The sequence below is a fragment of the Sycon ciliatum genome, chromosome 1, assembly GCF_964019385.1.
Source record: "Sycon ciliatum chromosome 1, ocSycCili1.1, whole genome shotgun sequence".
NCBI lineage: Eukaryota > Metazoa > Porifera > Calcarea > Leucosolenida > Sycettidae > Sycon > Sycon ciliatum.
Genome location: NC_088643.1, coordinates 54843874 through 54859014, shown reverse-complemented (window position 1 = coordinate 54859014; position 15141 = coordinate 54843874). Strand labels below are relative to the sequence as shown.

At 46.6% G+C, this 15141-nt stretch overlaps 1 protein-coding gene across 1 annotated transcript in view; it reads left to right on the top strand.

Annotated features, from left to right (window-relative positions):
- Positions 1-14435, top strand: part of LOC135831092 (collagen alpha-1(I) chain-like) — a 56044-nt gene extending 41609 nt beyond the window's left edge. The window contains exons 39-69 of the mRNA XM_065343353.1: positions 199-297; positions 758-865; positions 1451-1504; positions 1763-1816; positions 2320-2373; positions 2671-2715; positions 2911-2955; positions 3281-3550; positions 3762-3815; positions 4093-4146; positions 4366-4419; positions 4798-4851; positions 5281-5388; positions 5875-5928; positions 6262-6315; positions 6693-6746; positions 7338-7391; positions 7650-7757; positions 8055-8216; positions 8592-8753; positions 9049-9102; positions 9288-9341; positions 9615-9704; positions 10244-10261; positions 10607-10624; positions 11028-11087; positions 11391-11450; positions 11901-12036; positions 12216-12322; positions 12645-12809; positions 13449-14435. Coding sequence (XP_065199425.1) covers positions 199-297; positions 758-865; positions 1451-1504; positions 1763-1816; positions 2320-2373; positions 2671-2715; positions 2911-2955; positions 3281-3550; positions 3762-3815; positions 4093-4146; positions 4366-4419; positions 4798-4851; positions 5281-5388; positions 5875-5928; positions 6262-6315; positions 6693-6746; positions 7338-7391; positions 7650-7757; positions 8055-8216; positions 8592-8753; positions 9049-9102; positions 9288-9341; positions 9615-9704; positions 10244-10261; positions 10607-10624; positions 11028-11087; positions 11391-11450; positions 11901-12036; positions 12216-12322; positions 12645-12809; positions 13449-13574 — 2589 coding nt within the window. The 3' untranslated portion in view covers positions 13575-14435. The remainder of the gene's footprint in view (positions 1-198; positions 298-757; positions 866-1450; positions 1505-1762; positions 1817-2319; positions 2374-2670; positions 2716-2910; positions 2956-3280; positions 3551-3761; positions 3816-4092; positions 4147-4365; positions 4420-4797; positions 4852-5280; positions 5389-5874; positions 5929-6261; positions 6316-6692; positions 6747-7337; positions 7392-7649; positions 7758-8054; positions 8217-8591; positions 8754-9048; positions 9103-9287; positions 9342-9614; positions 9705-10243; positions 10262-10606; positions 10625-11027; positions 11088-11390; positions 11451-11900; positions 12037-12215; positions 12323-12644; positions 12810-13448) is intronic.
- The last annotated feature ends 706 nt before the right edge of the window (positions 14436-15141 follow it).

Genomic DNA, 15141 nt, shown 5'->3' with positions numbered 1-15141 from the left:
TCTTTGCTCAAGTGAAGGACAGTAGAGAGCCTCACAATGATTGTTGCGCCACAATTTGGGTTCTTTCAACACACCATCCATCTTTTATGGATTGCACTTCCTCACGTCCTCGGCAATTCTTGAATCATACGTGTGCCGGTTGTGGAGATGTTTGCAGGGAAAGTATTGTGACCGTTTCTGGTTTGTTTTTCTTCATAGGGACTTCCTGGCAAAGACGGTGAGCCAGGCGCTCCTGGTAACCCCGGAACAAACGGACAAGACGGACAGGATGGACAACCAGGACAGCCAGGCTCAAAGGTAAGCTGTTGTCGTAGCTATTCTTGGGAGTACCCTTTCCACGTTTGACGTCTTCTGTCACGATCTTAAGTGCAGGACTCAGTCTGTACCGGTATCGTTACACTGCAGAAATAAGGAACGTTGACTTCAGAAATAAGGAACGTTGCCTTCAGACCCGAGGCTCCAATAACATGGTCCATGTGCATGCTGTGTGCTCTAGGGCAGTGTGTCATTCGGCTCTGTTCTTGGGCTGCTATCGAGTACTATTGCCAGTAATTATCAACTTAACTTGTACATGTATGTCGTCACACACAGCTATTTAAAACTACAATTAGAAACGGGAGACGAACAAGAAAGCGTCCTTGTTCGTGATCATTTAATGGTGATAGCGCAGGCCATTGTGTGACCTTGTAAGGTCAGTACAACGAATGAATTTTCATTTGATCTGTCTGATCTGTTTCTCTGTACTTGTTATCTACAGGGTGCCCGAGGTGGACGTGGCTCAATGGGCAGCCGTGGTGAACGTGGCGCCAAGGGTGGAGCTGGTGGAAACGGACTTGACGGCGCTGATGGAGTTCCAGGATCCCAGGTAAGCCCCCTAGTTTGACTTGTGTCCGTGTTTTGTGATTGGTTTCTCTCACCAGTTCACAGGAATTTTATGCTCCTGATTGACCATTCAAACCGTCAGCTGTAAAATGATCATTAGTTTCGTTCTTATTATTCACTCATAAATTACCATTTAGTGCGATAACTAGAGTTTACTGCAGCAACAAATTTGTTCTCTCCTTTGCCCTGATCACCACTTTTCACCGGCACACTGCAAGTACTCTGTTATCATCTGAACACCAGTTTAGCCCGGGCAACGATGTACATACTGCATATCCACTGCCTGATGATACTCGACCGGTACCAGTCAGAGCAGCTCAACAAGGCGTCAATCCCGTAGACTGTGAAGAAAGATCCAAGCCACGCTTTCTGCTGCTTGCTCACTGCACGGAACAGCAGTGACGAAAGTTCCATTGTAAAAGTACTCTCAAATGATGTGTTCTGGATGCGAACAAATAATTCAGTGTTCGTGTTCTCCATTTTAAAGGCACACTTAGAAGAAATTCTAGGGTAACTCAGTATACGTTCACAATTCCATTCGTTCTTCCTATCTCGTCCTGCACTACAGGGAGCATCTGGAGAGCAGGGTCCCGCTGGCCCACGAGGCGTGAAGGGACAGCCGGTAAGAATGCATTGCAGTAGCTCAGTTGTCTCAGCGGTAGCAATGCCTGCGACCTGTTGTGAGGCGCAATGAGTATCAAGAGTGCGTTTATACTGTATAGCTGATTGTGATCTCTACTCCTTGTCTGTGGATAGTGCACTTGGCACATTCGTCGAAGTGTGAATTGATTGATGAGATTATTTTTCATTGGTGATATGCCTTGATGGTTGTCGTTGTGTGATGTGAGTGATTCTATGTTGTGTTCACTGGGCTGTGTAGGGTGACCAAGGTCCACCAGGAGTTACAGGTGTTGACGGCGGACAGGGACCATCCGTAAGTACTGTCACCGCAGTCTACCCGTCACCTTCATTTTGCCAGTGTAGCTGAAGGCTGACACCATCGGACATTGCATCGATCGTATATTGCAAGTATTGTGACTTATTAGGGCTAACTTGTTGGAGACTGCCTCGATACCTTTCAGTATAGGTCCGTTCTGCCAGCTACGAATAAACCGGTCTATACTTGTTTCAAGGATATTCTGTGCTAGTCTGAGGTGGATCGGTCGGTCTAGCTGGTGTTCTTGTTCATAGGAAAGTTCATGATGAACTAGAGACAATCTGTTTCGACATGTGCATGTGCCTGTGTGTGTGTATGTGTATGTGTGTGTGTGTGTGTGTGTGTGTGTGTGTGTGTGTGTGTGTGTGTGTCTGTGTCTATTCCTGTGTCTTTTGTCTGTGTACCTGTGTCTATGTGTGTCTGTGTATCTGTGTATTTGTCTCCGTCTCCGTCTCTGTCTCTGCCCATACTTATGTTTGCATGTGTTTCTGTGTGTAAAGGGAGCCAAAGGAGCTGATGGAGTAGCTGGTGACCGCGGCCAAAAGGGAGAAGCTGTAAGTGGATTACATGGGTCGCATATGTGTGTGTGTGTGTGTGTGCTGTGTGCATATGTACGTGTGTGCACTTTTTCCTGTGCGCTGTGTGTGGGGTGGGGGCAAGATGAAGGATACATGATGTGGAGATTGAGCCTCACGGAGCATTTATGTGCATAGTTCTGGATCTCTCATCTACTCCACAAATACTTTCGGATAATGCTTACCAACTTGTTGCAACTGTGTCGTACCATTGAAACTTGACAATACGTTCTTTTGCTTTTTTGTCTTTCCATTTGTTTTGCTACTTGTGCACAGGGACTGCCAGGAAATGATGGAGCTCAGGGTGATGCCGGCCCAGCTGTAAGTGATTGTCACACTGCCGGCTAGGATGAACACAGGTCGGCAAGCATACATTGGATCACAGTCTGCCAGTGATTATATCAAACTGCTCTCTTTTTTTTGTCAATACTCTATCTGCTGTCAGTCTCTGGCCGTCCGAATCATAACCCAATGGTGAGCTTCTCCTGTCCGTGCATCTTATATGTTTGGTTGTAGGGCCCAGACGGACGAGATGGCAGCAACGGTGATGTTGGAGATCCAGTAAGTGAAGAAGTGCTAAGTGGATCACTAGCCTGATGATGCATGCAGCTCTTTTTTTGCCTTACGCTTTGAAATTGGTGAAAATGTATTCTAAAATGGTGATTTATCTACTGGAAAACGGTTCCATTCAGCTGTCATTTTGACAGCAGAATAGAACTTTTCACCAAATATTGTCTGTATTCGCCTATCTTTTCTTCTTGGGTTTTCTGTTGTTATTTTTGTTGTAGTGTGATGAATTTTGCTATGTTTAACTGTGATGCAGAACTGCTGAGCAATCTAGGGCTAGTAGAGGTGACTGGTTTCTTTCTCCCCATCTGCTTTGCAGGGTGATCCAGGCCCAGCCGGTCCTCAGGGACTCCCAGGCACTGCTGGCGACATCGGCCCAGACGGCCCGCGCGGCGATCCAGGTGATGCTGGTCGCCCGGGCAACCCCGGCGTTGCTGGTCTGACCGGCAGCATTGGAAACCCCGGACCCCAGGGCCGCACCGGCCAGCCCGGCGCCAACGGAGGTGACGGAGCCATGGGACCAGTCGGACCTCAAGGAAGCAAGGGACTGCCAGGTGCTGTCGGTGCTGATGGACCTTCCGGCCCTAAGGTCAGTTAACTGTTTGTGATCCACTCTGCTTGGTACCGCTACCAGCCATGCAGCAGCGTTGTTTTAAGAAACAGCTGAATTACGTTTCTACTCGATGTGCTCCGTGATTTTCTCCAAGCATGTAGCTTTCATGGCATTAACATGATCTTGATGGCCTGCCTAGCTTGTATAACCATGTCTTTCTGTTTGTATCTTTGTGTGCCGTGTATAGGGTGCTGATGGAGACACAGGTGATGCAGGCGGACAAGGAGTCCAGGGCGCCGACGTAAGCACTCTATCTCACCCAATCACTTTGATGTTACTGTGGTGACAGAGAGGCTCCTATACCATGCACTGTACTGCGATGGAAAGTTTCCATTTGCTAGGTTTCAGACGCCGTTCCACTCACGAACATTTTGATTTTGACCTTTGTCATTGTATTTCGTGGATTCTCTGATCAAAGCAAGTGCGGAAAGACTTGCCGTCTTCATCATGTCTTGAGTAGGCTATTACCAGCCAACTCTAACGTCTTGCTCTTTACATATTGTGTGTTGTTTCCATAGGGTGTTGCTGGAGAAAATGGTCAAGACGGAGTTGTTGGAGACAGAGGAGATCGCGTAAGAAGGATAAAAAATTATATATGTCTGCTTCATGTCAACTGTGGCATAGTTTCCCGGGAACGGAATATTGAACTGAAAATTGCTGTTGATAACAATATGAGGCACACCCATCACAAATGCGAGTCATGAAGCAAGCACTCAAAAGTATTGAACAATTTCAAAAGAATCCAAAGCAATTGTAAATGTATATTTTGTATTCGTGTGTGCGTACTGCAGGGCCCAAGCGGAGCTGACGGCAACCCTGGAGCACGTGGCGTTGTTGGAGAAGTTGTAAGAAAATGAGTTCCCTCAATCCCAGCTGTTGCATGCGAATTGTCGTCACAGACATGTGTGTGTGTGTGTGTGTGTGTGTGTGTGTGTTTGGATGCCTTCTTTGCTGCTACGCTCTCCTCACAAGATAGGAGCATCTTCTCTTTTCACTTGAGCACTCAGCCAGTACAAGCATGCACACCTGAACACTGATGTACACTGCGCAGCCTCGACCGGTGTCAGTCAATGTAATGTGCTTTCACAGACATGCATCGACATCTGCCCATGGGATTCTTCATGTATCAGCCCGGCACAGAGCTCGGTGCCAGTCTAGTTGGTAGTCTCAACTTGCTATTGCAGGTAGATAACTTTCTTCATATCGCTTTGCTCTCTATACAGGGCCCAGCTGGACCTCAAGGACCCCGCGGACCAGCAGGTCCCCCTGGCAGTGGTGTAAGTGCACAGACTATCATCTTTGTTTGTGATGCCGGCAAATAGGTATGATCTGGTGCGCAGTGATGGAACAATAGGGTAAAGCTTGTTTTGTGGTACAGAATTGACCTGAGCTCATGGTTAAGCAAGTCTGCATCATCTGCTGTAAGTTCCGTTTCCTTGTCCCCATTCCTCCTCCATGCGTATTTTCCTGCTTTCTACATATCCCATGCACATACATGTAGATTTTCGCTATTTTATCTGCAGCATTTCACTGAGCTGTAGATCTGCCTGAAAAAACAACAATAACAGTGTGACACGTTTGAGATCACATATACATTCGTCGGTATACACGCTCATATATCTGTGTGTGTGTGTGTGTGTGTGTGTGTGTGTGTGTTTGTGTCTGTGCTTGCTTGTATCACCTTGTCACTGATTTGACTGTGATAGGGTAGCAAGGGTGGTGTTGGTAACGCCGGCCCACCTGGACCATCCGGTACACCTGGAACACCTGGATCACCTGGTAACATGGGAAATATGGGAGCCATGGGAGACCCCGTAAGTGGTGCATGTACCGCTTCACACGCACACTCTTTTCTTCAGTAGTCTGGCATTGACGGAGCCTTGAACAGAACATGGTACTTGCTCTGAAAATCTCCGGTTTGATGTGCGCTAGCCGTATCATGATAGCTGTAACACGCTGCTAATGCGCTTTAATAATGTGTTCAGTGCATTGCTGCGCTCAAGATTAGATCCCGAAACTCTTGAATATGCTGCATGCATATGTGTTCTGTGGCTTGATGCTAGATATGTGTGCAACATTATTCCTCCGTGATTTAGGCATGAGCCCACGAAGTAACACGTTAGTTTTCAGAGTTGACCAGTGTCAATTTTTTGGGGCACCCAGGTATTATAGGGATTTGAGGATATTCAATAGTTCTAGGGTTCATGAACCTTTTTCACTGGATCAACATCCGGAATGAGTACTCAATATGGAAAGGTTCACTGACTGGCATTTGTTTTTTGCTGCCTAATCTGCTTTAGGGTCAAGGTGGCCGCGACGGACCTGATGGTGAGAAGGGTGGCCCTGGAAGGACTGTAAGTAAAGTGGATAGTCAGGAGCCTTTGCTTTGATGCTTTGCCAACTTTTCAATTTCTCTCCTTTGACTTCCCGTTTTTCCTTCTTCTGCGCCTTGATCTTTGAAGGGTAGTGGCGTTCCTACGGATGTGGAACTCGACCTCTAGCCGAGTCTCACGCGAACCGTGAAATTTAATAATTGTTCCTTCTTCTGGGCTCGTACTACTGTTTGATCAAGATCACAGCATATTCGACTGTAGATTGCAGTTAATTAACATGTATGTGTCTTTCCAGGTGTCCTGACCAGACCAGATCTTGCTGTGTGTACTTGCATTGGACTGTTTCAATCACAGGGCGCACAGGGACTTCGTGGACCAACCGGTATCAAGGGAGGCACTGGCGAAACTGTAAGTATTAGATGGCCTACACATCTAAATTTCCGATGAGACCAGGTCTGTGTTTTTTTGTAGCTATTCTGATGATGCGTTTGTACCTTTGCCGTGCTGCTATCCAGGAGGTAATACTTTCAAAGTGACATCAATGTGTTTGCGTACGCATTTGGGTTGCTATTACCCGAGGATGTGCACAACAACTTGTATAAGCACTGTCCTATTCGTGCTACATGATTAGCCTTTGAGTAGGTGTCAGCAGAATCCTGTATATACTGTACTAGCAGCAAGATCCGGGATGATGGACGGCCCTGAGATAATGGACTGCTTGCCGAGGCAAGACATTGCAAGCCATTGCCAAGCATGAAAACAAATTGTTTGTTTTGCCTTTCCAGGGCGAGAGCGGTTCCAATGGCAATCCCGGTGCTGATGGCGAAGATGGCGCTATGGTAAGTAAACGTATTATCTTCTAGTATGTTATCTAACAACACCAACGCTGTAAGCGTGAACGAGAGCTGTTGAGGCGATCATATCTGTTTGCCGTGAAATGCATTATCTTCATACTTATCATCATCTCTGTTTTGATTTGAAACTCATCCCAGAACAGCAATGCCTGCACTAGCCTGCAAACAAACTGATTGCTAAGTGACTAGAGTGGAGTCGATATAATTCCATGCTTCAGGTTTGATGCAGCAAATGATGCGCCGGCTAATCCACTGTTTTAACACTGTGGCCAGCACCCTGCCACGTTGCATACTGTCTCAGGCCTGGACCCCATATTCCTGCATAAACAGGGTCACTGCACTGGAATATCAGGTGCTCCGGCCAAATGGGATATTTGACCGGAAATGAACATTGTTGACGAAAACATCCACTTTTGCACGAATTGGATGGGTCAACTCTTTCAATAGAAGGTGGCCAGCCCGGGCACTGCAGCCCTGATAAAAGCATACCTTTTCTTTTTTGATTGTGTCAGATTTAGTCTTCTTCTTGCTATCCAGGTGATTGACTGTGAATTCTCTGTGCACCTTGTCCTTTAGGGTTCCCCTGGACCCCGTGGATCAACTGGAGCAACTGGCGCAGCCGGCTCGCCTGTAAGTTGTCTGCATTTTGCCCTGTGCAGCCACTGGATCAGTGCAAAGCAAACCCTTGTGAATTCAGTAAACTGAGATTGCACCACTCATTCCTGGACATATTAGTAGATTTGAGTTTGCATAAAGTACGTGGAACATTTTGCAGCTGGACGTTTGCTCTGTCCACCACTAAGAACAATGCATTGATCCCGCGGTCTAGTTATAAGGTGCTTGTGATGTGTGCTGACTGGTGGTGCTCTTTGTGGCGTATGTTTTCAGGGTGAGACAGGCATTGCTGGCGAGGCTGGCCCACTAGGACTTCACGGAGAGAAGGGAGGACCAGGCGATTCAGGCCAGGCTGGACCGAGCGGTGTCGAAGGACCAGCTGTAAGTAACAAAGCCGCTACTCTTACCATTTCGGCATGTACTTGCAATGTGCTTTTCAGATGGTGTTTTTTTTAGAGACGTTAGCATATGGAAGTTCTTTTGATTTAAATTTTTAAATTTAATCAACGAAGCATTCAGCCCGCCGCATATAAATGCCGGGTTTCTACCTTTGGATCATTGTAAGGGACATCCCATGTTCTTGCGAACCTTCCTTGCAATAGCTGAAGAGATCAGACATGTTGATTCAAGATCAATTCATTCGTGAAGCATTTGCCTTACTGTCATGTGCTTTTCTAGGGCCCCGTCGGAGACAATGGCGAAGTCGGTCTGCCCGGATCACCAGGACCTGCTGGATCACCAGGAAACCGTGGACCCCAGGGCCCAACTGGCAAGCCCGGCGCACAGGGACCCCCCGGTGCTGCAGGCTCACGTGGACAAGCCGGACCCCCAGGAAACCCTGTACGTACAACTCGTGTGTGTGTGTGTGTGTGTGTGTGTGTGTCCGTGTGTGTGTGCGTGTGTGTGTGTGTGTGCTTGCGTGTGTGTGTGTGTGTGTGTGTGCTTGCGTGTGTGTGCTTGCGTGTATGTGTGTGTGTGTGTGTGTGTGTGTGTGTGTGCATATGACTGTGCTCCCACTGTGTGAGCGCCTGAACATTTACGCTCTGAATGGACTGTGTGTGGGCAAATGACCTCTTGAACATGAGAGTACACTGGTGATTTTGTGGGTGACTAGTCAAGGTAGTCATACTTGCAATAACTAAGCCAGTACAAATCCTCATGTTTGTCTGCATGGCTGAGAGTTTTACTGTTGTCATTTACTCTGTGGGGATACAGGGCCAAAATGGACGTGATGGAAAGCAAGGCGTAGGCGGTGCAGTTGGTGATCGTGGTGATGTCGGCGAGCCAGGAAGAAGCGGATCCGGAGGTTCCGGTGGTGTTCCCGGTAATGTCGGTGCACCTGGACTTCCAGGACCCCGCGGTTCCGCAGGAAGCAAGGTAAGCATTTTTAAGTGACATTTGCCTGTGCACGCCATTGGCACTGTCCTATTTCCTCCCAATTGCGACATTGTTGAATGCTACTGTATTGTGTTTAGCGCTGTGTCGCTAGGAGTATTACTAACCGTAATAGTTCAACATTAGCTTAATGCATTTACCAGTATGGTCAGATCTGGATGCTTCAATATTTTTGTGCACTAGCTACAGAGATCACGCACCTCTATCCTTGGTACACTAATTTCCGTTGACGGTCTCTATATTTCTCGTGTTCTCTTTCTGCTCCCATTGCATGTAGGGTGAGACAGGTCGCCCTGGTATTCCCGGTGTCCAAGGAGAGACAGGACCCAAGGTACAATTCCTATTGTGCCTTACAAGGAAATGTCTGTTTGCATTGTGTTTTCATATGTTTGCCGGACAGTGAAGAAGATTGCTTTTTGAGGCACATGTCTTGAGCAAATCTTGAAATTCCATTGGTCTGTACGATCTTGTTTGCTAAGGAAATATCTGTCTGCTGGTGTATTTTGCATGTTTTAGGGCCCACAAGGTCCACGAGGCTACGCAGGTATGCAAGGACAAGCCGGCAGCGTGGTAAGCTATCTCTCAACTGCGGCTGTAGCCTTCACACACTCATTGCCATATCCACCGCTCCATATTGGTATTATCAACCTTGCCTTTTACCCCAAGTGTTTACTAAAATGTTGTTCACTAAGATGTCTTCTCTACAGTTTCAAAAAAATGACAAGGTATCATTCTGCATAGACTATTGATTGTGGCTCCAACGTAATGGATTTCCGGAGATAGAGAACTGAGATTTGTGGTTTGCCTCAAAGTAGCAAAATTTGCATTCTGTGTTGATTTCAGGGACCAGCAGGTATTCCTGGACCGTATGGACCACGTGGACGTGATGGTCAACCTGGACAAGGTGGACCAATGGGACCCCCTGGTGCTGACGTGAGTTTAAATGCCACTGTGTGGAGAGGCTGCTGATATAGTTTGATGTCTGAAATTTGCTAACTGACCACTCTGTACATGGCAGTGTATGTGACGTAGATATGATGTGAATGGCTTGCATGATTTTGCAGCTGATTGCTGCAGTAAAGTAGCAATGTGTTTGCTCTACGCAGAGGTATGACTGTGTGTGTGTGTGGGGGGGGGGGGGGGGGGTTAAATATAGCATTGTAAGCCTTGGGTGCTCAGTTTAAAAAGACATTGCATTAGCCCTCACAGGAAATAAGGATGTTCTACTGTGTGACGAAATAGCATAAAACTGCATTGGGCAGAAGAAGCTGGTAGAAGATATGCCACACCATTGCAATCACTGCTTTGCCACTGAAGGCGAATACATTCAAAACACCTTCATACTGGACTTTTTAGATGGCTAAAATGTACTGGAACTCAGTTACCATTATATACAATGATGTCAACCTAAACTTCAACTGATCCCACTGTTCTCTCCTCTTTTTCCTGCATATCTTGTTTTTTCTGCTCAGGGTATGGACGGAGAACCCGTAAGTAAATTGTAACCTAGCCCAATGGTCATGTATGGCTTCATGTCACAGCATTGCACCCCATTGTACACCCTATTGCACCCTATTGTACACCCTATTGTGCACGTATATTTATTCTCGGAGACCCCCTTGATTTAGGCTTCGGCCTTTGGGGAATCCCTCAAATAATAATAATAATAATAATTGTGAATCTCTGATCGGATACGACTTGAACATTGTTGTAATGTCTCAGACATTGCACTTTCACTTACTCTGCCTTTAAACGTTCGCTGATGCACACGTGAGTTCAGTGCAATGTTTAATTTTTTCTCTTTCCTCTGTTCTCTTCCTATCTCTTTTCCACAGGGACCAGCTGGAGCTCCCGTAAGTTCTTGTCTTGCATTTCCTCTGGCTTAATAAACGTATGCTGTATTTGATCGCTGGCGGCATCTATGCATCAGATTTCCCGTGTCTTTTCTGACGATACCTTCTTATACTGAAAAATGTACATCCACGCAAACTGATGTATAGTATAATACTCAAGTATGCGTATCAAGGGATGATCTCCTGATTTCTGGCCTTCAGAGGTTATGCAATTACATCTTCAGTCGAGATGCTTGGGCAAAGTCTCTGCACAGCTATGCACTAGCGACTCATGCTGTATGCATAGCACCCAGACGCGGTTCCACCGACTCACTACCATGACACCATTCGCATGGCCGCTATAGTTTGTAATGCAACTGAAGTTGGCTTTTTGCATGTATCCGTGTTGTGACTGTATCTGTAGGGACCACCAGGACCGGCTGCACCATGGGTCCATGGCGTCACCAAGGGACGTCAATCAAGTGTAAGTTAACAAGCAGTTCCTCACTGTCACTGTCACCACCAATATATTTTTTATCGCTTGGTTTATATTATATTATTGACTCCTGATGATGGCTCCTGGCTGAAAATTTGATCGAGATATTGTAATTCGCAGCGAAGAGACCACTTGATTTGAAGATGGTGTGTGTAAAAAAAGTGTTTTCATATTATTGACTCGTCTTTCACTGGAGAAAGATCACATGCAAAACAGTGGCAATGGTCATGCATCCAAGTGACAATCTTAGCCTGACATTTCTGTTCATGTTTCTCCTATTCCTCTGTGCAGGACAAGGGCAATGGCAAGAGCAGCTCTGTTGTCTACTACCGTGGCCAAGTCACTGAGGAGGTATGTAATGAACAAAGACAAAAGTTCTCTTCTTCTCTCGCTCTTTGTGGTGGGGCTTACCCCCCCCCCCCTCACCGCTTTATGAGCTACATCTGCACCTTAATCTTTGAGGGTGGTGGAGTTCGTGTGGATGCAGAAACTCCGTGTGATTGAGTCTCATGCGGGCCGTGGATTTTTTTGTTGCCTGGTGTTTGTTGAGTGTGACATAACTGTTAATTGGAGTTGCAACCGACCATTTTGAATTCTGTGTTAAAGAGCTCTACCCACAGTACTCGAGAAATGTTTTTTTGAGCAATAGAATTAGTTTACTGCTGTGTACTCAGCTTGAGTACTGAGGGCGGTGTAGTTGTGGGACATGTATTGCTATTGTTCAAGTATGTGATTGCAGTTCTCATAAGTCGGCTCGGGTCTCACCAGTAATCTGATCATTTTCCTTTTGCTCTCCCGCAGATGGAGAACCGCCCCGAGTCATTCGAGAGCTGGGTCATCTTCTCATTCGAGTGTATGCGCCGTCCCAATGGTAGCCAGGCTTGCCCGGCAAGATGCTGCAGCGATCTCATGAACGATTATCCAGAGCTTGAGTCTGGTGAGTTGGAGCATTGCGATAAATCAAATGTCTTGGCCTGTGTTCGATGGTGCATGATGTGTTGGAGAGAGGTAATAAAGCCTAGCGGGAATCTTCCAGCTGGGGTTGCTGTGAAATTCTTTTGCTGTTGTTCATGATGGTGATACTGGTTGTTTTGGTCTGTGTGTACTTTGTTCCAGGAAATTACTATATTGACCCGAACATGGGTAACATTGAGGACGCTGTGCTCGCCTACTGCAACAAGAGCAACGCTATCACCCAGACTTGCCTGCGCACAGACATCTCAGTAAGTCTTCGCATCTAACATAGGAGCACACACACACAAACACACGCACGCACACGCATGCACACGCACGCACACACACACACACACACGCATGCAGGCACACACATACACTTTGAAGGAGTTTCTGGGAGCATTATATCACTTCATCAACAGAGACCGTGCGTGGTGACCAATGCATTCCTAAGTCCAGTCTCTGTACTGACTACCGGATAAGGTTTTTATGCAGAAAGAATGCCTGGAATAGACTCTTTACATGAACAACATTTGCTTTGGCGCATTAGCTTGAAACTTAAAATTGTTATGTTTGTGTGATGTTTTCTAGGAGTGTCCCCAGAGGAACGCCCTGATGAGCTGTGGAACAAAGATGCGCATGACATGCACATACTCCAACTGCGCATCTCCTGACACGCAGAACTTCAAGATGCGCGGTGCCGACAACACCCTTCTGACCGCCCAGAGCCCAGAAATCGAAATGATCCCCATGAACGTAAGTCAACCCAACTAGTTCATAGTGTACCGCTGTACAAGCCTCAATGTCATATTATGTTGCCAACACTCCCTTGAACCAATTATTTAGCATAGCACAACTCATGATAGCGACCATCCACATCTATGTGAACAACAATTGCATGTTTCCAAGGCCAAGAACAGTTTCCTCTTTTTTCAGTGACATGTGTACTTCGAAGTAGTGCTATATAGGTTTCTATGAATAATCAATCATTCAAAGAATTCCACAAGTTAACAAGGTGTAGAGGATATCTGTCTAATTGGGCGACATAACAAGTACAGCATTCATTGGCACTAGTTTTGTTACTGGTTGTAAAGATCAACTGCTGGTACTGTTATTGATGGACACACATTCGGGAATGCCGGTCAGGGTGGAGGGTGGAGCAAATTCCCTTCATCCTTGGAAATTTTATTACATTAAGAGTAGTGTTTTCATCAACCACCACACCATGACTGCGCTCTCCAGCCGACCTTGACACGTACCCCTTACCCCGTTAGTTATTGAGAGTCTTTTTTGGCTACAGGGCAGCGTTCTGTTTCATGTTGAATAGCCAATGCTGGGTGTCTGGAATCTCAATAGCAATTTATTTCTGTGTGCGTGTGTGTGTTTGACATGCAGAACGAGGTCAACGTCCAGGTGACGGGAGACATGAGGCTGTTCCCTCTGCAGAACAAGTACGCACATCACCTGTGTGGCCACAGCAGCATCGCAACTTGCCACTCAACGTGCTACGGCAACTACTAAGCTGACACGGGTGCTGCAGCCGTCGCAACTTTTTCAAACGAGTGATCTTAGGGACTTGCCACAGGCGCTGTCTGGGCAACGTCCGCACTCAGCTCCAGCCCAACGGAACTAACGGAAACCACGCCATATTGACCTCCCAGTTCCTTTGACATGCATTCCTACAACACACATGCACTCACTCTAACATCAATTCCCTCTGCAAGCAATGTGTCCAGGATTTATCACCGGTTGCTTACACAGTACTGCTCGTTGAATCCTGGCACTAGCCTAGTCACACCCATAGCTGTTCACCAATGGCGATCAGCACCCGACCCACTCTCCCTCTTCCCGCTCATCCACCCACTCATCGCATCCACGCACACACGTCAACCTGGGCCCAGTGCGCATAGATTCGTCCACTTCTCGCATCTACAAACAGTTCACCACCGCCCTTTAGATTTGCTGTTTATACAAAACTGCTGCTGCTGTCGCTACCAGTACGAAGCACGCGCATGCCGCCAGTAACCCACACACCATCACGAAAGCTAGCCTCTGAACTGGCTAACTGTCTCTCTGATGACTCCTTTCTGGACTCTAAGGCAATAATGGTATGGTTTGGTATTTTTTTGGTTTATCTCGTTCAATAGCTTCGCACAAGCAACTGTCTTGAAGGCCAGTGATCAGGCCTGTTCTGACTGTTTATCACTAAGTTCCTATCAACATTGTCATCATCTCCTGCTGTTTTTCATCTCCATAATTCCATTGTGATTTTCTCGTCCAGAAATCCCGTGCCTACTGGATTCGTCTCTTTAACTATTACTTGTACAGTTCTGCTGATGAAGATCATGCAACTACTAACGCCATCTTCGGGCAGTAATACCACATGCTTTGCCATTGGTCTGGTGCGATTTGTCACGAACGTCGTTCAGTTCTGGAGATCTCACACTGAGTGAGGGGCCCAGTGGGCACTAGCAGCTAACAGCATATTCCGGCAACAGTCGTCGTACACTATAGCCATTAGTAAAGTACATGTTCATGTGCAGCAGCATAATACCAATTGAACGAGGATAATTATGATTCTTACCTGGAGAGTGACAGTGCATGAAATGGATCCAGGGCCGTATCACCTTCTCCGGCCGGGCCCTATTTCGAAAAAGGCTGACCACCCTTATTTTGTGCAAAACGTGTTTTTCGGCAATGCGTATTTCCGGTCAAGTACCAAATTCGAAGCTTATCTCGAAGCCTGTTTTGAATGTTTTGAATGTTTTGAATGCAGACCTGATTCTCCAGATACGTACTCTAGTAAGATCTACTGATGGCGAATTTGGGTTGTCATTTTGCCATGGTTTTAACTGAGTATCATTTCACACCATTTTAGTGAGTAAACCCGCTCTCAAAGTACCGGTAGTACTAATAAGCAGGGAGTCGTATATAAACCCGGGCTTATATACCACTACCTGCTACAATACATGTTTGACGATAACAGTATCTTAAAATTGATTGCATAATCATTGTACTGACCTCTAGCTCTCTGTAAGGGTTGTTCGATTGGTAGAATCGGTATCCCGATCCACCGGATCCACTGGAT